Source organism: Dipodomys ordii, unplaced genomic scaffold, assembly GCF_000151885.1.
Source record: "Dipodomys ordii isolate 6190 unplaced genomic scaffold, Dord_2.0 Scaffold57, whole genome shotgun sequence".
NCBI classification, from domain to species: Eukaryota; Metazoa; Chordata; class Mammalia; order Rodentia; family Heteromyidae; genus Dipodomys; species Dipodomys ordii.
Window position 1 is genome coordinate 987,445 of NW_012267273.1, and position 21,526 is coordinate 1,008,970.

General features: G+C 38.6%; 1 protein-coding gene across 2 annotated transcripts in view; it reads right to left on the reverse strand.

The window, feature by feature from the left end:
- Positions 1 to 21,526, reverse strand: part of Pld5 (phospholipase D family, member 5) — a 358,742-nt gene that overhangs the window by 9,837 nt on the left and 327,379 nt on the right. For both annotated transcript variants that reach the window (XM_013021774.1, XM_013021775.1), the window contains exons 6-8: positions 18,795 to 18,992; positions 8,526 to 8,662; positions 2,603 to 2,771 (exon numbers count right to left, since the gene is read on the reverse strand). In XM_013021774.1, coding sequence (XP_012877228.1) covers positions 2,603 to 2,771; positions 8,526 to 8,662; positions 18,795 to 18,992 — 504 coding nt within the window. The remainder of the gene's footprint in view (positions 1 to 2,602; positions 2,772 to 8,525; positions 8,663 to 18,794; positions 18,993 to 21,526) is intronic.

Consider the following 21,526-nt stretch of genomic DNA (forward strand, 5'->3'; position numbering starts at 1 on the left):
TCCTTCCTTCCTTCCTTCCTTCCTTCCTTCCTTCCTTCCTTCCTTCCTTCCTTCCTTCCTTCCTTCCTTCCTTCCTTCTTTCCTTCCTTCTCTTCCTTTTCTCTCTCCCCTTCCCTCCCTCCATCTCTTCTTCTTTCCTCCCTTCTTTCCCTCCCTCCCACTGAAAAAAAAACCTTGTAGAATCAAGATTGATTTGTAAAGGAATAAGAATTACATCCTAAGCTAAGTCCAAATGGAGTGACAGGGAGAACTCTTTTGCTCTAGAATGTCCACAACAGGCCTGAAGAGGAGTAACAGCTTTATTGTGGGGATTCACATGATAGTATAAATCAGACCTCATTAACTTGCATTCTTAGACGTCTTAATATGTTGTAAGAGACAGCAAAGAGGTTTCAAAAAGGATTGGTTAATATATGTTAATACATTAGCGTATAATATGTATTAACACATAAAATGCTCACCAGCTGCAGTTTCTCTCATGAATTCCTTTAGGACACAAACCTGTCAGAATGGGGATGTGTGTGTACCTTCCAGAGACAAAGTGTCTCACCCAGGTGCTTGGCCAGCAAGATCTGTAAGCTCTGCCAGGCTCCTGAAGACACTCTGGGCACAAGGTTCCTTTGTCCTCTTGCCTTGGAAAAGCTCACTCTAGCCATCTGCTTTCTAGATATTGGGGCCACAAGCTGTCTTCCCTCCTCAGCTTCTCTTGACACTCAGACATGCATGTGTTGTAAAATGTCCAGCAATGAGCTATTAATGTTGTTTTATTCATAATCGTGACCATCTGTGTTCACAAAGATGAAGCTGATAAAATACGTCAAAATCACTAGGATGGAAGATCGCATTTTCCTTGCAATTTCTTTCAAGTCTGCAGTGAGAACATTTAACATTTCACACCTGGAGCTGTGGTAAGGCCCTTAGGGGCTGATGTGGTATGGGGTCTGGAGACACTGAGGGGAGGGATCCTGACTTGGCTGAATGATGCTGAAAGAAAAGATGGGAGTAAATGTACCACATCATGTCCAAGATCTTATGAGCTTTGTGTAACTGCAGCTCACTGAACGGACATGTTCACGTCTGGAGCACATGCTGTCACTGGGTGGCGCCAGCCCCTAGAAAATCAGCACACCAAGGAGGGCCATTGTTCTAGATTCTGCTTCCTTCCTTCCTTTCTCTTTCTTATCATTGTTTTCTAGCTCCCACCTATGATGGCATTCATTCTTGCAGCTACTCATTCAGCACTGGCCTTGTGACTCCAGTGCCAGGTGTGGTGCTATGCAGTAGGAAAGATGGTGAAGTAGACATGTGCTCTTTGTCTTACTTGTTTTTCCTTTAACTATCTGGACATTGCCATCCTGAAGATGAAGCAATCTCAAATACTTCTTATTCATGACAATATGCTAAACACCATGGGACTCTCTTCCTGGGTCTGCCTAACTCCCTGTACCAACTTCTCCAGTCTGGAGTATTCAATTTCAAACCCAGTTGGTACACAGATTCAAATCCTGGATATTTCACTCATTTGTCAATTTGGCCTGGAAGACAGGAGAAGTAATCATAGACTTGCTGTTGTACTTTTAATACTTAACTGCTTTCTGAACCAACAGACATTGTATAGCTGCTTCAGTTTCCAACAACCAGTTAAATAGAGAGCTGTGCAGATACTACATAAAAGTTGGCACATTCTCCCTATTCAGATAAAAGGTTGAGGGTTCTCTATGTGTGAAGGGAATAGAATGGATGCCCAGAGCTTCAGACCATGATGATCCACAAATTTATCCATTTGTTCCCTTGGGACATAGCTACTCTTCTGAATACACTCCTAAATTTACCTTACCTTCTGGTGGAATAAAGGCTAAGAGAATGTGTGGCCTAACCCATTACCTGTCCTGCTGAGATATCCTGTACTGAGATACTAAGGCTCAGGGCCATCCTGGAAATTTTGTATGAAGACTGATATTGTGGGTCCTGTGTCATCTGGTGTCTCTGACTACTGCAAGGAACACAGCTCCATCATCTAGAAGACAGCGTGCCAGAGAGTCTCTGCATATACTTGTCAAATGCAGAGGGCTTGGGGAAAACTGAGACCTAGGGTTAGAGGTCACCAGTCAGGTAAGCATGGACAAGAGTGTTATGGGCAGGGGGCAGAGCATGTCCTGAGGGGGAAGAACGCTGAGCTAGAAAGTAAGCACACTGAGGCATTACCTACTTCACCTCTTGCCTTCTTCAAGGTATTCAGAAGCAGATGAGAATGTGGTCTAACAGACTTGAGTAAGCACATACGAGGGCATTGGAATTGGAAATCTGTGTTGGTGCATGTTCCAGTGTCCTCTTGGCCGGTAAGAACAGAATAGGTGAATGAAGCTGATCAAACAAAATGGAGAGGTCACATGAAAAGTAAAAGTGTTTGAAGAGGGCTGGTCTGTGAAGCTGGGGGCTCTAATATCCTTGTTTTGTGTGTGGCCACTGTAAAAAAAAATCTATGTTTGAAGTATTTTCACTACAAGATGCCATCCTGGCTCTTATTAGAAGCTCCCTGTATGTGTTGCTGGCAGCAAATGGAATAAACACGTCTTATATAAACAGTCAGCCAAATACTTACAACTTTCAAACTGCAGTTGGCTATTTCGGTGCAGATAGCTTTAAGAGATGAAATGAAGTTAAAGGTGAGGGGGTCGGTTTCCTTCCAGAAACTTATAAGGAGACGGACTTTCACGCTTCGCAAAACTAGAGCTTCTCGTATCTTCCCATCCAGATCTGGCCAATAGGTCCTGCAGAAGTAATATCAATACAGACAAAAATGAAGAAAATAGTTTTCTTTTCTTTTGCCTGAGAAAGCATCTACCTGATGCTTTCGTTAATTGGCTAACACTCTACCAACTGAGTCATAGCTCCTGAAGAAAATAGTATTGAAAAAGAAATCTATTAAATGACAGCAAACATCTCTATTACTCTGATCATTTATTCTACACATAGAAACAACTTCATAGGATGTATTAGGGGGGAAAAACCATAAGCTTTTAGGGTTAGGTATCAAGATACCAAATTCTCCTGTGAGATCTGTTCTTACCTACTAGAGGGTCTCCTTTCCTAGGGGGCAGGCTGTGTGGGCGAGAGCGCATTGGGGACCACCATACCCCTCTTCCCCTCCCAGCTCGCCTCCAACACTACCTTGGCCTCAAAGAGGACAGAATTCCATCTGGGAGCTATGAAGACTCCATTTGTTCCCTCCAACCTATCTTCTTGGATAACAGCACCCTATACGAACTTCTGCTCTGGTTATCTGAGATATCCCATACTCCTTATTCTCAAACTATTTTTTTTAACATCATCTCTCCACAGCACCTCAACCTCTCACCTCTGGACAGGGCACCTGGAACCAGGCCAACAGTTTCTTTTACAACTTCAAACTCTTCAATCGCCTCCCCGTGTCCTTAATCCTGTGCCTCAACTACATTCTTGCCTTCTCAACACATAGCTGAGTGTTATCTAGCTTTGTGGGAGGCTGAGGACTATAGGATTGTGGTTTGAGACCAACCGAGGCAGAAAAGTCTGTAGTACTCCATCTCAGTGAGATGCTGGGTGTGGTGGAGTATACCTCTCATCCTAGCTGCAATGGAAGGCCTAAAAGCCTAAAATAGATAGATCAAGGTGGACTTAGCCAGGGGCTAATGGGTGATCTCAGTAACAATCAGAGTAAAAGAGAATTGGAGGTGTGGTTTATAGGTAGAGCATCTGCCTAGCAAGTGCTCTGAACTCAAACCCTAGTACCTTTCTTCAAGAAAACAACAGAGGAGGCTTCTCAAAGTCACAATATCCCCCCAGTAGTGAAGCCCCCTCCCATTCCTGGTCCCTGCCCTCTTTCTAGTTTTTATCCCTACTCAGATTTGTGCTCTGTGATCTGGAATGCCAGCTTTCTTTTCATCTGATCTCATGCTGTGCCTTTTACCTAGAAAATTCCTCCTCCTACCATTTTCTGACAAATTGATGAATATTTAAAAATATTCAGGTCAAATCTCCTCCCATGAGCTTCTTAACTGCATTGTAAGTGCCCTTTTGCTATAATAATCTGTATACACACCTTTTGTTTTATTCACACCACTGGGTTTTAATAACTACTCTGTGTCCCTCTGCTCCTTTCAGTCAGATCTGGGGGGGCATATCCTCTTCATGCTTTAATCATAAATATCACACATGAATATGTAAATGCTCAGTAAATATTTGTGGAATTGATACACAAATAAAAGATATTGATACAGTTCTTCCATCCTCCTTTATCATGGAAGATAGATTCAAACATCCTTAGTGGGCACCTAGAGAGAGCTGTGATAGCAGCAAATACTACATGTATGCACACACACACACACACACATCTGTGATAAAAGTTTAATTCACAAATTAGCCTAATAAGAGACAAGCGATAATAACTAATAAAACCAGAAACATCATAACAATACACTATAGTAAGGTACTTAAAATTTACAAATAGTTTATAGCTAGAATTTTCCATTTGGTTTTTCACACTGCATTTGCTCTGTAGGTAACTGAAACCTAGGAAAGTAGAAGCACAGGAAGACAATCAAACTTCAAAGATGAACCAGGCCATGTCTTCTCTAGTCTTCCACAGAGTTCCCATTTTGGTCTGAAAGATGCGCCGCACATGACTGAAGATGGAAAATCATGGAAAAACTCACACTAAGACCTGAATTGTTAAGTGACTGCTTAAAGAAAGAGCTTGCTTGCCAAAGCAGACACAAGTGAAACTGGGCTTCTGTTTCCTTGGTTTGTTTTTCTCCCCTATGGTACTGGGGGACTGAAACCAAGGGCTTTATGTATGTGTGGCCAGCACTGTATCACCAGACTACAGTCCCAACCAAGCTTCTGTTTTTTTTTTTTAATTCAAGATTTATTTAGCATTCATTGCTCAGTAAGTTCCTATTACCTTAAAAAAGTACAATTTGTAATCATACATATACACCATATATATTTATATATTTTATATATTCTGTAGAGATTATATAGTATATATACATATATTATATAAAATTTATTTATTGCATATTAATATATTACATATAATATAAAATGTATATAGATATATAAAACAGGCAATTGGTCATTAATTTAAGAGTGATTTCTTTTTCTCTTACTTTTTCTTTTCCAGTCCTGGAGCTTGAACTCAGGGCCTGGGCACTGTCACTGAGCCTTTTGGTACTCAAGGCTAGTGCTCTACACTGGAGCCACAGTGCCACTTCTATTTTTTTCTGAGTTGGTTATTGGAGTTAAGAGTCTCACAGACTTTCCTGCCCAGGCTGACTTCAACCTGCAGTCTTCAGATCTCAGCCTCCTGAGTAGCTAGGAGTACAGGTGTGAGCCACCAGACCTGTCTTTCTTTTACATTTGGTATCTGGTAATGTGTAGGCTAAAAGTTAAGTTTATAAGATATTAATTCTAGGAACACACTGAAATTTGATAGTATTTATTTGTTTTGAAGTTCATTAAAGTTGAATTTGCCCCTGAAATTGTTTTTCCAGGACTATGTAAACATGAGTGTCAATTTTCTTTTTCAAAAAATTTCATTTATATGGTTGAAAAGAATCAAATTATAACTTGGATGCTTGAACTGATATTTTCCTCTGGTGACTTTTTGCTTAGAAAACTGAGAGTATAGCTTTGGAATTTGAAAAATTCAATAAAAGAAGTAATCTTTGGATGACATCTTAAATGGTACATTAATAACCAAGATGCAAATTTTAGGTATGTCTCCAGTTTTTGAGGCATTCTTTTTGTGTTCATATTTCTAAAGTACTTCAGATCCCTTTGTGAGCAGGGAGAAAATAATTTTGTTCACAGAACAAAGTTTTGTTCATCTTAACCACTGTCACCTTGGCCAATCTTTTAAATGTGAATATGTCCCATTATCCTCCCTAATCACAGAAAAATCAGACAAAATCTGTGATGTTTCAATGCCTCCCCAAAGTGAAGCTAAAGTCTAAAACTAAATCTAAAACAAACTAAACAACAAATTGGAGAGACATAAAAAAGGGGAGCAGAAGAGATGTGAAGTGTGGAAAAAAAATCACAACAGATCTGTGGGCACACCATGCTTCAAAGTAGAAAAGTCAGGCTGGGAAGGTGGCTCAGTGGTAGAGCGCTTGCCTTGCATGCCTGAGGCCCTGGGTTTGATTCCTCAGCACGACATAAGCAAAAAGAAAAAAGCAGGAAGTGGCGCTGTGGCTCAAGTGGTAGAGCGCTAGCCTTGAGCTGAAGAGCTGAGGGACAGTGCTCAAGCCCAGAGTTCAGGCCCCATGACCGGACTCCCACCCCGAAAAAACCAAATCAAAGTAGAAATGTCGTTGTGATGGTCACTTGCAATTTACAGTACTTTCCCACAGTCACTTAGAGGGATTATTTTCTGAGAGTAATGTCACATGTCTTTTTGTAATGTCACATGTGTTTGCATAAAGAAGCTATCTAGGGGGCTGGGAAGGTGGCTCAATGGTAGAGTACTTGCCTTGCATGCCTGAGGCCCTGGGTTCGATTCCTCAGCACGACATAAGCAAAAAGAAAAAAGCCAGAAGTGGTGCTGTGGCTCAAGTGGTAGAGTGCTAGCCTTGAGCTGAAGAGCTGAGGGACAGCGCCCAGGCCCAGAGTTCAGGCCCCACGACCGGACCCCCCCCCAAAAAAAGAAGCTATCTAGTATGTATATGTGGGGCTGGCAATATGAGAACTTTTCAAGCAACATACAGCAGATTTAATCAGCTGGCTTCTGTAAATGGTTACTTTGAAGTTATATTTTTTAGAATCAAGAAGGTCTCTGGTTATTCTCTCATTAATGTCCATTCTGAAAACATTTCCTGGCTTGATTATTTTAAAAAATTGATCAGTACTCAAATCTCACAAATCTATCAACATTAGTTTACCAACTGTTAACTAATGCAGTATACTAAGGACCGTTAATAGGGAAACTGAGAGAGGAAAACACACACACACACACACACTCTAAATTTGTTCAATTTTTCTATGAGCTTAAAACTGATACAAGAAATAAAAATCTAATTTTTGAAAAATATATGCCAAAGGATAAAACAATTTAAATGATAAAGGTATAGCAAAACATCTTTTAATTGCATTGCCAACTTAGTTTTTTTGTTGTTTAAGTTTTCTTAAGTGTTATTATAAAGGTGAACAGAGGGGCTACTATTTTGTAAGTCAGGTAATGAGTCCATTTGTTTTTGAACAATGTCATCCTTTCCCTCATTCTCTCCTAGTTTTTCCCTCCCATCCCTGTCCACATGTTGTACAGTTCATTTTCAACATCCTCTGAATACCACTGCTGCATTTGTTCAACTTTTCCTTACTAAGAAATATTTGAATAATAACTTTTTGGATTTTATGAATCAGTCTGTTTGGCAGATCTAGGTATCCAAATCAGGGCAAACTTTCTACTTTTACTTTTTTTTTATTTGACTTTATGTTATTTTGTATTTATTATTATTATTACTAAGTAGTTATACAAAAGGATTACAATTCCATAAGTTAGGGTATGAGTATAATGCTTCGTGACAATGCCAACCCTTTCTTTATCTTCCCCTATTTTCCCTCTCACATCCCTACCCATAAGTTACATAGTTCATTTTTTTTTTTTTGGTTGGTCATGGAGCGGCTTGAACTCTGGGTTTGGGCACTGTCCCTCAGCTCTTCAGCTTAAGGCTAGCTCTCTACCACTTGATCCACAGTGCCACTTGCGGTTTTCTGGTGGTTTATTGGAAATAAGAGTCTCACGGACTTTCCTGCCTGGGCTGGCTTTGAACTGCGATCCTCAGATCACAGCCTCTTGAGTAGTTGGGATTACAGGTGTGAGCCACCGGCGCCCGGCTACATAGTTCATTTTGTTAATAGTATACATTGAATACAATTACTGCATTTGCTTACTCTTCCCCCTTCATCCTTGAGTCCCCATCTTATTTTGTATTTTATTTTCATTTTTGATTATTATTATTATTTGCCAGTCCTGGGCTTGCCTGTCCCTGAGCTTTCGGGCTCAAGGTTAGCCCTATATCACTTGGACCACAGTTTCACTTCTAGCTTTTTTTTTTTTTTGTCAGTTAAATAGAGATAAGATTCTCACAGACTTTCCTGCCCAGGCTGGCTTTGAAGCATGATCCTCAGATCTCAGACACCTGAGTAGCTAGCATTGCAGGCATAAGCCACTGGTGCTCAACAACTTTCAAATAATTTCTAAAGTAAGAGCTACCCATCCTTTGCTTTGATATTGCTCTCATATCTATAAGGCAAACTGCTGAGTAATGTGCAGGGTGAGACTCTTAGCCCTTACACTGGGTTCCTGGAGGAGATGCATGATGAGTAAATTGTAAATGCATACACAGCCCAGGCACACTGGGTTTGCTCTTTCTGAAGAAGCCAATAACATCCCAGTGCCTACGCTAGTCTCTACTGTGGAACCTAGTTTAGTTCCTGGATTGCGAGCCTGAGTTCTAACTAGATGTTGGCAAATCACTGACCTTTTGGTACTCGTGCTGGAGATGGGCAGGTAGTCCATGACTGCAATGTACACATACTGCTTGGCATCGTCAATCACACTGTAGATGGCATCTATGTCAAAGCTTCTGTTCTTAGGGCAAAAGAGTTTGGGAGAATTCTGTGACAATACAAGAATCAAAATGTTATCGTGTTAACTGAGGATTTAAAACTTTTCTTTATTTTTTTTTCCCAAGGACCTTGGCTTACCCTTCCTAAATGTGTTCAAACTTTCTATTTTTCAATCCTATTTTCAGTCTCATCAAAAGTTGAGGCATGAGAAACTAAGGTGAGGTGAGATGGGTCTCAGGTCTTTCCTTTAAGGCTGTCTTGGGAGAACATTCTTGCATCAATACAGACATCTCTTCTTGGAGGAGTATTCCAGCTCCAGTACTATGTAACCCCAGAAAGTCTCAATCTTATGCACATATACAACAAGTAATTTATTTTATTTAAGAAGTCATACTTCCTGAGAGATGATAGGGACATGAAAAAATGTAGGACACAAAAATCTAAAAATCTCTTTCCTTCTAAATCTTTCATAGATTCAGGAAGAAGAGTGTTGATTGGTGAGAAGAAGTCATCAATAATCTTCGGAGGAAAACCAAGTGACTTATTAACAATGCCACAAAGCATCAGCAGAATCAGAAAAGAAGGATATTTTTTTAGACTTCAGTGAAATGCAGAAAAGAGGCAAATTATGCTTGAGGTATTTTTCTTATGTTGCTTGAAGTTTCCATCTTATAAAAATACGATGTTTTCAATGGAGTTGTCATTGAAAAAGAAAGAAGTACTGTGGACTTTTTCATTATTTTTTCCCCTGCCAAACAGGATTGAAAACAGGGTTTCGTATACCTCCTACCTTTCTCTGACGAGCAATACACCATGGCATACCCAGAAGCACAAATAATGTAAGTAGTATTCAATACCAAAAGGCTGAATAAACAGCTTTCTGGAACTGCCTGGAATACATGGCCCTCAGGGTCCTTCATTGTCAAGTTGACTGGATTCCAAAATGCCTCTGAGTTTAGTAAAGCACAAGTCTGAGTGTATCTGTGATGGCACCAGACTATCCTATAATAGGGCCCTGACCTAATGAATCCAGGGATTCATAATACTATTGGGGGATGGTGAAAGTTAGGGGGTGAGGCTTAGGATGTCACTGGAGGTGTTTGGCAAGCTAAAAGCCAGTCCTGGGGCTTGACCGTGGCATTGTCACAAAGCTTTTTATTATATTTATTTATTTTCAAGGCTAGTGCTCTACCACTTGAGCCTCTAGGCTCCTACTGCCATAATGCTGTTTCATAATGGGCCCAGTAACACAAAGCCAAGGTGACTAGAGAATGAATCCTCTGAAACTATTATCTAAAGTAAATCCTGTCTCTGTCTCTGTGTCCGTGTCTGTCTGTGTCTGTCAGACATTTGGTCACATGGATGCAAAGGTAATTAACATGGTTCCAAACTCATTATATCACTATAATTCCTTACTCTGTGTTGGTAAGAATCCCCATCCTAACACACAGGTCCATGGAATGAAGTTACTGGAATAGATGCCCACCTAGAAGGAACAAGGGGTATGTATGAAAGGAAGGGAGCATATTGAAGGTCACACACCCTCCAGGCATCCTTGTCTAGAAAGCACTTCAGCAGGTGCTGGGAAGAATTATTTAACTTGCTTTTTGGTGGGAATAGGATGAACTTTCAAGGTGTGTGTGCGTGCACACGCACACACATTTGTGCTAAGGTTTGAACTCAGGGCCTGGGTGCTGTCCCTGAGCTTTTATGCTCATGGCTGGCACTTGATGATTTGAGCCACAGCTCAAATCATCCAATTTTTTGGTAGGTTAATTGTAGATAAGAGTCTCACAGACTTTCCTGCTTGGGCTGCTTGGAACTGTGATCCTCAGATTTCAGCCTCCAGAAGTAGCTAGGATTATAAGCATGAATCACTCAGCACCCAGCAGCTTTCAAGTTTTTTTTGTTTCATTTATTTATTTAATTTTATTTTTTTTTGTCAGTCATGGGTCTTGAACTCTGGGCTTGGTGCTGTCCCTCAGCTCTTCAGCTCAAGACTAGCACTCTGCCACTTGAGCCACAGCACCATTTCCGGTTTTCTGGTGGTTGATTGGAGATAAGAGTCTGTCCTGGCTAGCTTTGAACCATGATCTTCATATCCCAGCACCCTGAGTAGCTACAATTACAGGCATGAATTACCAGCTTTCAAGTTTTAATAAAAACAAATGCTATAACAAAAAGATATGTACTGAAGAAACAACAGAACAATGATAGTTCTGCACTCTCCTAACATATAGATAAATGGATATCCCAGGTACACAGACACTCCTGCTCTGCAGTGTTTCCGATGTGTGCTGTCCTTACTCTTGCTTGCTTTTGCTCATTCTCATTGGTGCTATTTCCAAGGATGCCCTCTTAATACTTCCCTTATCTCCATGATGCTTACAAATGAACCCATGCCACTCTCAGGATGAATTGAATCCTGAGCTCTGAGACTTTTGTTGGAGTCAGTTGAGTGGGTGGGGGATTATGCACAGCTGTTGCTCTGCCTGTGTAATTGCTGTAATTCTATGCAGTTTGTGCTCCTAGACTGAAATACCCAGCAGCCCATGGCTATGGCCACATTGTATCTGCCTCTGGGCATTTTCCCAGATGGTTCTTACACTGAAATATTTGCCTATTTTGGCTACCAAAGTCAAACTGATTTTCTGTTGTCTAAATTTCAGCTCAAATATTAACTCCTTCCTTCCATGAATTTTTCATAGATCCCTAACCAGAGGTTACTTCTCACAACTCCAAACTCCCACGCTACATATTTCTTTTTATTTTTTAAACATTTTCAAGTGTACTGTTAGTTCAATGGAATCAATTATATTGACATTGTGCAGCTTTCAATATAGCCCACCCAGAATGTATTTCCTATCTTATCTAGCATACTCAAATTGATATTATAATTACTTGCATTTACTTTTTCTCAGACTTCTTCTCACTTGATTTTTGACAGCATGATTTTCATTATCTTACATCATTTAAGTCATGATTTAATTTTCTCAGCCTATTGGGTCTATTTTAAACATGGTTTGGGATCCATGGAGATGAATTTATCTCCCCATGGGCCCCTGGCATAAATCTAAAATACATCCAATGCTAGCATTGTTATTTCAGTTAACAGTTTCTGGAATTTTGTCACATCATCCATGTTAGACTAGTTTGGGGAAGGAATACATTTAGATAGTTGTGTTGATATGTTGATATTGTTATTATCTTACAAATCTGGAGACTGTTCCCTACTCTAGAAGAAGGAGCGGAAGTTTGGGTGGTACAGCACACATAGCCAAAGGCATTGTGGCCTCGCCTTCATGCTTTTGAGCTTCTATTTCTTTTTTAATTTTTCTAATTGTCACTGTAAAGGTGATGTACAGAGTGGTTACCCTTACGTAAGTCAGATAAAGAGTATATTTCTTTTTGAACAATGTTACCCCTTCATTTGCTCTCTCCCAGTTTCCTCCTCCCTTCCCTACCCACAAATTGTTTAGTTCATTTTCATTTTGTATGTTTTTTATTGTAAAAATACTGTACAGAGGGGTTACAGTTACATGAGCAAGGTAATGAGTACATTTCCTATTGAGCATTGTTGCCTCCTTCTTTGTTTTTGTATAGTTCATTTTCAACATAGTATCTAGTGGTATAGTGTCTAGAGTTCATCCGTTGTCCCTCCATTTCTGTGCTCCTTTTACCCATCCAAAGACAGATAAGTGAACAAACAAGACAAAAAGAAAAGAAGGACTAGGAATATGGCTTAGTGGTAGAGTGCTTGCTTTGCATGCATGAAACCCTGAGTTTAATTCCTCAGTACCACATAAGCAGAAAAAGCTGGAAGTGGCATTGTTGCTCAAGTGGTAGAGTGCTAGCCTTGAGCAAAAGAAACTTAGGAACAGTGCCCAGGCACCGAGTTCAAGTCCCAGGACTAACAGAGAGAGAGAGAGAGAGAGAGAGAGAGAGAGAGAGAGAGAAGAAAACAAGAACAAAGGAAAAAGAACCTCTTGTTTCCATTTCCTGGAGTTCTATTTCTTAACAGGATTAATAATAGTAACATACTGCACCTCTTTGGTGTTTGTTTTCATTAAATATATGTATATATTCCATTATATAATATATATTATATAATACATATATACACATACATACATACATACATATTTATTTATTTTGCTTTAGTTTTTCCCAATACTTCCCTCAGTTGCCAGTTTCTCTGAGGTTATGTCTTTAATGAATCACTTTCATTGAGTCTTTGCTCAGGGTCTGCTTCTTTAAAAATCTGACTGAAAGTAAGGCTTATCTACAACCAGAATCTATTAGAGATGGCTACTTTGATCTCTCTCCTGACCATCTGCTGACCTGCTTGACAAGATATCTCTTTCCATTATTCTCAGTGGAGAAGCCTTCCTGTGCCCAGCATCTGCTGTGCTCCAGGCAATGGTCTAGGCAGGTGGCATCCATCAGTGATCAAGGTAAGATCCTTGTTCTGTGGACCTCTGCTGTATAACATAGCATTGCAGCCATCTATCTTTGCAGTGATCTACTCAAACAACTCATGAGCTGTTTGCTGTGTATCTCTTATACCATGAAAATATACTTGTAGAATTAATGTAAAAGTGCTTCCTAAATATATGGTGGAGTTTCGATGAGCCCAACGTCCATTTTAGGTATTTCAAGACACGTGGAATCAGATCTTTACTAACATTTACCTGCTGTATTCTTTCCTGTATTCCATTGCCTAACTCAAAGGCTAAAACACTGAAGCAAATGTTTCACATGTCTACATGCCCCTTCATCTGGGTCTTAATAATACTTCCTTGTGTGTGCTAAGTGTGTTCCACAGTCCTTGGCCTTCATGAAGAACTGACTCAAGTATAAATGAATGGAAAAGAATGTCTGACTGCTTTGGAAGAGGACATCGACTTGTTCCAACTGTATAATTAGAGAGAAGGTTGTTGAGTTTCCCGCTTTGTACTCCAGAATGAATTTTCTAAGCCTGGTACTGTGTATTCCTTATTTCATAGTAAAGTTGAAGGAGAGTGAAAGTAGAAATCCTCTTCTATATTTCAACTCTTTGATAATGTATTAGCAATCAAGAATTCTTAAAGTGCTTTTTTTCTAGGTTTCTCAATTAGATAATAAATACCTTATATGTGTACATAATTTGTTAGGTATGTCCATCGAATATTTGCCTTGAAAAGACATTAATGGATTTTTAAATTTATTTCATGATGCTCTTCTGGCTTTTGTAAAGGCTACACTATTTCTAGGAAGCTTCAGAGTAAAATATAACAAACTTTGACAAGAAAAATCACAAAAGGGAAAAAATATTTGTAAGTCATATATCTGATAAGGAGTGTGTGTGTGTGTGTGTGTGTGTGTGTGTGTGTGTGTGTGTCTGCTGATCCTCTAAGTCTTGAACTAAGGTCCTGGGTGCTGATCTTGAGCATTTTTGCATGAGGCTCTACCACTTAAGCCACAGTTCCACTTCTGGCTTTTTAGTGGTTAATGGGAGATATGAGTTTCATAGACTTTCTTGCCTCAGTTGGCTTTGAATTGAACTCAGATTTCGGACTCCAGAGTAAGATTGCAGATGTGAGCCACTGGTGCCTGGCTTGATAAGGGTATTCTATACAGAATGTAAAAAGACTTCTTACAACTTAATTACAAATTTAATTCTTGAAAATTTTAATTAAAACAGGCAAGTTATTTAGTAGCTATTTCTGCAAAAAGATACACAAGTGGCTAATAAGCACACTAAAAGATGAAAATCAAGACCACAATGAAATACAGTTCATACCTACTAGGAAGGATAAACTGAAACAGAAGATAACAATTGTTGACAGAATGTGAAAAAATGCAACTCTCATATATTTTGCTACTAGGATTATAAACTGGTACAACAAAGTTAGAAAACAGCTGGGCAATTTCTTTAAAGTACTCAGAAATTATATTCCTAAATAGAAGTCCAAAAGACTTGATAATGACAATCAAATAAAAATATAGCTATACATGTTCATGTTTGCAATAGTCACCATAACCAGAGGTCAAAACACTAAAATGTCTATCCACTGAGAGATACATGAAGAAAATGTGACATATCCAAACAATGTTATTTGGACAGATAAAGCTTGAGTGTGATGGCTTGTACTTGTAATCTCCAGTTACTTGGGAGATGGAAAGAGTATCAACATGTAACAATTGGCCTTGGCAAAGTTAGCACTACACTATATGTATATAAAAAAAGGAAAACTAAAAGCAAAAGAACCAGCAATCTGGCTCAATGATAGAATGATTTTTAGAAATCATGAGTCTGGTCTTCAGTACAACCATTACCACCACCACCAAAACAAACAACAAAAGAACTGGTTCATGCTACAATATGGATAAACCTATGAAACATGCTAGGTATGAAACATGCTTGATAATATATTGTATTTTTGTATTTAGAAGAAATGGCCAGAAAAGATAAATCTATAAAGTAGATTCGTGTATGCCAGAGGCTTGGAGATGGGGAAAATGTAAAGTGTCTTCTGTCTGCTAATGATTATGGGCTTTTTCTTTGTGAAGGAATGTTCAAAAACTAGATGGTGGCAATGATTGAAAAGCTCTCTGACTATACTAAAAATCATGAAGGGTATACTTCAAAATAATGAATTATCGCCCAGTAAAGTTGTCAAAATGTAATGAATAATATACACTGGAGACTCTAAACAGGGAGGTATTTATCACCTAGCAACCCAAGGACCCTTTCTAAATAACTTGGTCTACATGACTGATGGTTGGATGAACTAAATAATAAACAAGAAAAGATGAAGTGTGTCTAGCATCTAGATGAATAAAAATGGACTGTGAACTAGTTAGGCTTTATTCTAGAAAGCAAATGTGCATTATTACTTTTCAGTACATTATTTTAAAGTTTCTAAAAGTGCATCTAGCTATCATTCCCATCTTCAAGGGGAGATATAAAGTATTTAGAATTGTCTGATCCCAAGTTACTAACAATCACGTACTTAAATCTATCCAAATAATTCCTTGAATTCCATGAGAAAATTAGAAATATCCATATCATGGGACTTATGATTCTTTGAGTCTAGATTACTTCTAGCTTACTTAATATAATTTTTCCAAGTCTTTCCATTTCCTAACAAATGGGGCGGTGTCATTCTTTCTGATGGAGGCATAGAATTCATATATATATATATATATATACTGCATTTTCTTGATCCATTCTACTGAGGGGCATCTGGATTGGTTCCATATCTTAGCTATGGTAAATATGATGAAATAAACATAGCAGAAGAGGTCAAAAGCTATGTACATATGAACACATAACCTGATGCTAAGCGAAATGAACCCCAAGGTAGAGACACAAGAGATTTTATCTTTCTTGTTGCTTTTTTAAATTTATTTGTAATGTGCTATGTAATTTTTTTGTTTCTTTGTATGTTCTTCCCCCATGGTACAACCCCTGTCATCACTGTATTTAGTTCTGGTATCCTGTATATACATTTCTGGTGTCCTTGTATATACATTTTTCTAATTTGGGGAGGGACAGAGAAATAACAAAATGCTGAAATAAGGATACAGGATGACCCATTGTAACAATGAGATGTACAAGACACTATGTTGAAAATGAACTTCACAATTTTGCGGGGTGGGGGGGAGGGAGGAGTTGGGGTGGTGGGGAGGGAAGGGCTGGGAAGGGAAAAACAAAGGAGGAGGTAACAATGCTCTATAGAAAATGGATTCATTACCTTGCTCATGTAACTGTAACCCCTCTGTACAGTATCTTTACAATAAAAATATTTATTAAAAAAGAAATATCCATATCATAATTTGAAATTTATATTTAACTATGCTAACATAGCAAAAGAAGCTCAGGGACAGAGCCCAGGCCCTGAGCTCAAGCCCCATGACTGGTAATACATACATACATACATAAATACATAACTAAAATAAATAAAAGAGATACTTCTTAAATTATTTTATAAATCTTTCATCACCCATTTTTCCAATTCATATTTAGGGACATCTGTTATTCAATAGAAACTACTTTGACCTTTTGTTGTCCCTTCTAGTAGTACTTTTATACATGTTTAGAATGTGCTTTCATGTGAAAAGGCAAAAAAGATATAATCCGACACTATTTCAAATGTTCTTTAGTAGGTAAGCATCATTGTTATAAATGTACTGATATCAACCAAGAACAAAATAGCATGAATAAATTCAAGGCATGAGTTAAGAAAGTTCCTTGGAGCATTAGAATCAATCCAAATGCTTGATTCATAACAGACTCCTAAGGTCTCACCTCAGATGCAATAGGTCAGCTCAGAGTGAGAGGCAGGTAAATCTGCATTAAACATCAGTCCCTAGATGACTTGAAGCTGTTTAGAGTTTACTGACTAGGGCTGCAGAGCCAAATATTTACACTGCCTATTCCCAGTGACATTGATGGCTAGCAGTGAAGGGTTGTACCACGGTAGTGAGGGCGGGAGTTGTGAATTTTGGGTGGGGGCAGAGGCCTTGGAGCTTAGTGCAAATAGTCTTGTGCACTGAGTGGACTTCTTGACCTCAAACCCTAATCAAAGACAGCAGTACTAACTTTGGTCTCCTTTATATACTGAGATTTCTTCAGATTTATCTTATCAATGAGTTCCCTAGTCATCATAATGTGCAGTGTACATAGTGAAAATGGAAGCTAGTAACTTGAGAGGATAGATAGGGAGTGATGGGAGGGGTGGAACTCATAAACTGATCGTGCTGAATCGAAACTTCTTTGTACAACTACTTAAAAACTAATAAAAGGGTTCTCCTGTTAAGGACCTTTCAGAATCACACATGGAGTGTCGCTAATTGGCTCTAGAATCAGAAGACAAGGGAGTGGTGGCTCCTTGGAACTTCCTATGGTACAGACTTGGTACAGTAGAAAACTTTTAGTTGTTTCCTTTGTAAAATAGTCACAACCCCATGTTTATTATAGGGTGATTATGGATCAAAATAGGCAAGTTGAAGTACCTAAAACTTGGATTGATTATTAAGATTCATTAATGTGTGGTAAAGTTCCAGCCAATGAGCAAAAGCATCAGGTACTGAGTTTGAGTACCAGGCTCCAACCCAAAAAAAAAAAAAAAAAAGAAAAGAGATGACAAATGTTAAGATGTTAAGTATTGAGGAGTAGGCCACAACTATTCCTTTAAAATTTTTTTTTCTTGTAAAGATGCTATCAGAGGGGTTACAGTTACATGAGTAAGGTAATGAGTACATTTCTTGTCGAACATTGCTACCCCCTCCTTTGTTCCCTCCTTTGTTTTTCTCCCACTATCCCTTCCCATCACCCTTCCCCCCCCCCCCCCCCCCCCCCCCCCCCCCCCCCCCCCCCCCGCCAAAGTACTAAAGTCCATTTCCAACATAGTGTCTTGTGAATATTTTGTTATTCTCCTTCGCCTCCCCAAATTAGATAAATGTATATACAAGATGCAAGGTACCAAAATCAACTACAGTGAAAACAGGGATTCTATGATTCCACCAGAAAGAATGACACCACTGCATTTCTTAGGAAATAGAAAGACTTGGAAAAAAATTATATTAAGTGAAATAAGCCAGACCCAAAGAAATAGAGGTCCCACATTTTCCTTTATTTACAACAATTAGTATATGTCTAGGATAATTTTATCAGATGAGCAGAAAAGCTCAAAAGCTATGTACATATGACCATATAAGATGACGCTAAGCAAAATAAACCCCAAGATACGGATACAAGAGGGTTTCCTTTATTGTTGTTTTTAATGTACTATGTAATTTTTTTTGTTTCTTTTGTATGTTCTTCCTCTTATGATATATCCCTGTTGTCACTGCATTTTTTTTAAGTGCCTGTTCTGGGTCTTGAATTCAGAGCTTATGTATTCTCTGAGCATTTTGAACCTAAGTGCTCTACTACTTGGGCCACAGCTCCACTTCTGACTTTTTTGTAGTTAATTGGAGATAAGAGTCTCACAGACTTTTCCCGCCCAAGCTGTAGTTGAACGGTGATCCTCAGATCTCAGTCTCCTGAGTAGCTAGGATTATAGTCATGAGCCATTGACATTTGTCCCATTCTATTTTTTTTAACTTTAAACAATTATATCACAACATTCCAACTTGACAAAGAGCTTTTAAAGAAAAGAGAGGGGAAAGAAGGGAGATGACAGACAACTCACCGACACAAATGCTTGTGACTTGGTTTCATTCAGCTGAAGCTGCAATTTCTTTTCATTGTCATAGACTCCATAGAGTCTCTTGGACCAGGTCTGAGGCACTCTGCTCTTGAATTTTAATGAACTATATAAGGCAAATATCCTTTGTAAATCTAGGACTAGGCAGCTGCAGTTGTAGAAGATGACACCAAGTTCTTTCATCTGTGAAATTAAAATGGAGAACATCAATGCCGGGTACATTTGATGATGTTATTTTCAGGGGGAAAAATGCATAAGAATGCAATAGCAATGACATCTTTTTCTTCGCATTTGTTTTTAACCAGAAATATGTAGATATAGTCATCCATATTATGACATAAGAACATATTTTTTAAATGCTTAAGTATTTAAAGCAAAACTTGCCCTGTCTTGTGCATTTTGGCAGAATAATATATTATTGTATAATATTATATTATAATAATTTTCTCTGTATTCATATGTACTTTTTATGTAGAGTCTTCAGATTTGTTTCATTAAATATTTGTTTTTTGGGATGGATCCTTAAATCAGCAAGATAAAGACCTTTAACTCTAGAGCTGTGGGGCTGAGCCAAACAGGAGAGGAGAGGATGTGTATGTATTGGTAAATATTTATCTCTGATGATGGAAGTTGAACTGATCGAATAAGGATGTAAGGTTTGCACTTCTTTTGTGGCCAGAGATGTTGAACATTTCTTCATGGTCTATTGGCCATTCTTATTTCCTCTTCAGCGAAGCCTCTTCTTAAGTCTTTATCCTCCTTGTTAATTGTGTGGTTATTTCTTTGATAATTTGCTTTTGGGGAATTTAATATTTTGAGTTCTAAGCAGATTTTAGATATGAGGCTTTTGTCTATTTTATGGCTAATGAAGATCTCCCATCTGTGGATTTTCTATTTATCTTGCTAGCTATGTCCTTTGCCATGCAAAAGCTCTTCGTTTTAATGCAATCCCATTCATTCAACTAGTCTTTGATTTATTGTGTTTTGGGGTCTTTATTAAGGAAGTTTCAACCTGTGCCAAGCAGCCCTAGTGTTTCTCCTATCCGTTCCTGTAATGTTATCAGGGTATAAGCTTTTACCTTGATCCATTTGGGATGGATTTTGGTGCAGGGTGATATATAAGAATCTAACTTTAGTTTTCTATATGTGTTTAGCCAATTCTGCCAGCACCATTTGTTGAAGAACCCAGGGACCTCTGTGGTGTGGTGTGATAAGCAGTTTCATGCCTATATTGAGTTATGAGGAAGCAGGTGGTAAGGAAAGTGATATTATCACTTGACAAAGTCCCTTTGGTTGTGGTATGGAGAAGGAAAAAGGATGAGAACAGCTGGAGACAAGACTGTTTAGCAAGGCTTTGGGAGGGCTGAGGGAGAGTCATGTTCATGTTCCTATATATATATATATATATATATATATATATATATATATATATATATATATATATAGTAAAGATACTGTACAGAGGGGTTACAATTACATGAGCAAGGTAATGAGTCCATTTCCCATAGAGCATTGTTACACCTTCCTTTATATTTCCCCTACCATCCCTTTCCTCCCCACCTCCCCAACTCCTCCCTCCTCCCACCCTCCATATAGTTGTAAAGTTCGTTTTCAAGATACTGTCTTGTATATCTCATTGTTACAATAGGTCCACCTTTATCCTTATTTCAGCATTTTGTTTTTTCCTTTTCCCTTCCCAAATTAGAAAAATGTTTATGCAAGATGCAGGGCACCAGAATCAAATACAGTGACAACAGGGGTTGTACTATGGGGGAAGAACATACAAAAGAAACAAAAAAAATCACATAATACATTTTAAGTACATTAAGAAGAACAGCAACAAAGATAAAACCTTTTGCGTCCTATCTTGGGGTTCATTTTGCTTAGCATCAAGTTATATGGTCATATGTTCAACCACTTTGGAAAGCAGTATGGAGCTTCCTCAGAAGACTCCACATAGAGCTCCCCTATGACCCAGCAATCCCACTTTTAGGCATTTATCCAAACAATCACAAACAAGCCCATACTAAAGCTACCTGCACAACTATGTTTATTGCAGCATTATTCATCATAGCTAAGATATGGAACCAACCCAGATGCCCCTCAGTAGATGAATGGATCAAGAAAATTCCATTAAATAAATATATATTTATATATATTTATCTCCATCAGAAAGAATGACACCACCCTATTTGTTAGGAAATGGAAAGACTTGGAAAAATTATATTAAGTGAAGTAAGCCAGTAAGCCAGACTCAAAGAAACACAGGTCCCATGGTTTTCCTTATCTTTTTTTTTAAATAAGTTTTTTATTGTGAAAATACTGTAGAGGGGTTACAGATACATGAGCAAAGTAATGAGTACATTTCTTGCCTCCTCCTTTGTTTTCCCCAACCATCCCTTCCCTACCACCTCTGTAATAACTAGTACATGTCTAGGACAAGCAGAAGAGGTCAAAAGCTATGTACATGTTTATGTTTCTTGAACTCAGAGATTTCTGGAAACAGCCAAGAGTAACTAATAATGACTCATTTCATTCCAGGTTAATGGCTCCTCTATCTGCAAAGTCCTAGCTGACCCAGCCTCGGGGTTTTAAACAGCAGAATTCTTACTTATTTGTGTCATTTCCCAGCTTGGGTCAGTACTGCCACCTTACCTTCTCCAGAATTGCCTGGAGCACTTCACTATTTCTCAGCTCTTTGGCCTCTGTAGTCTTTA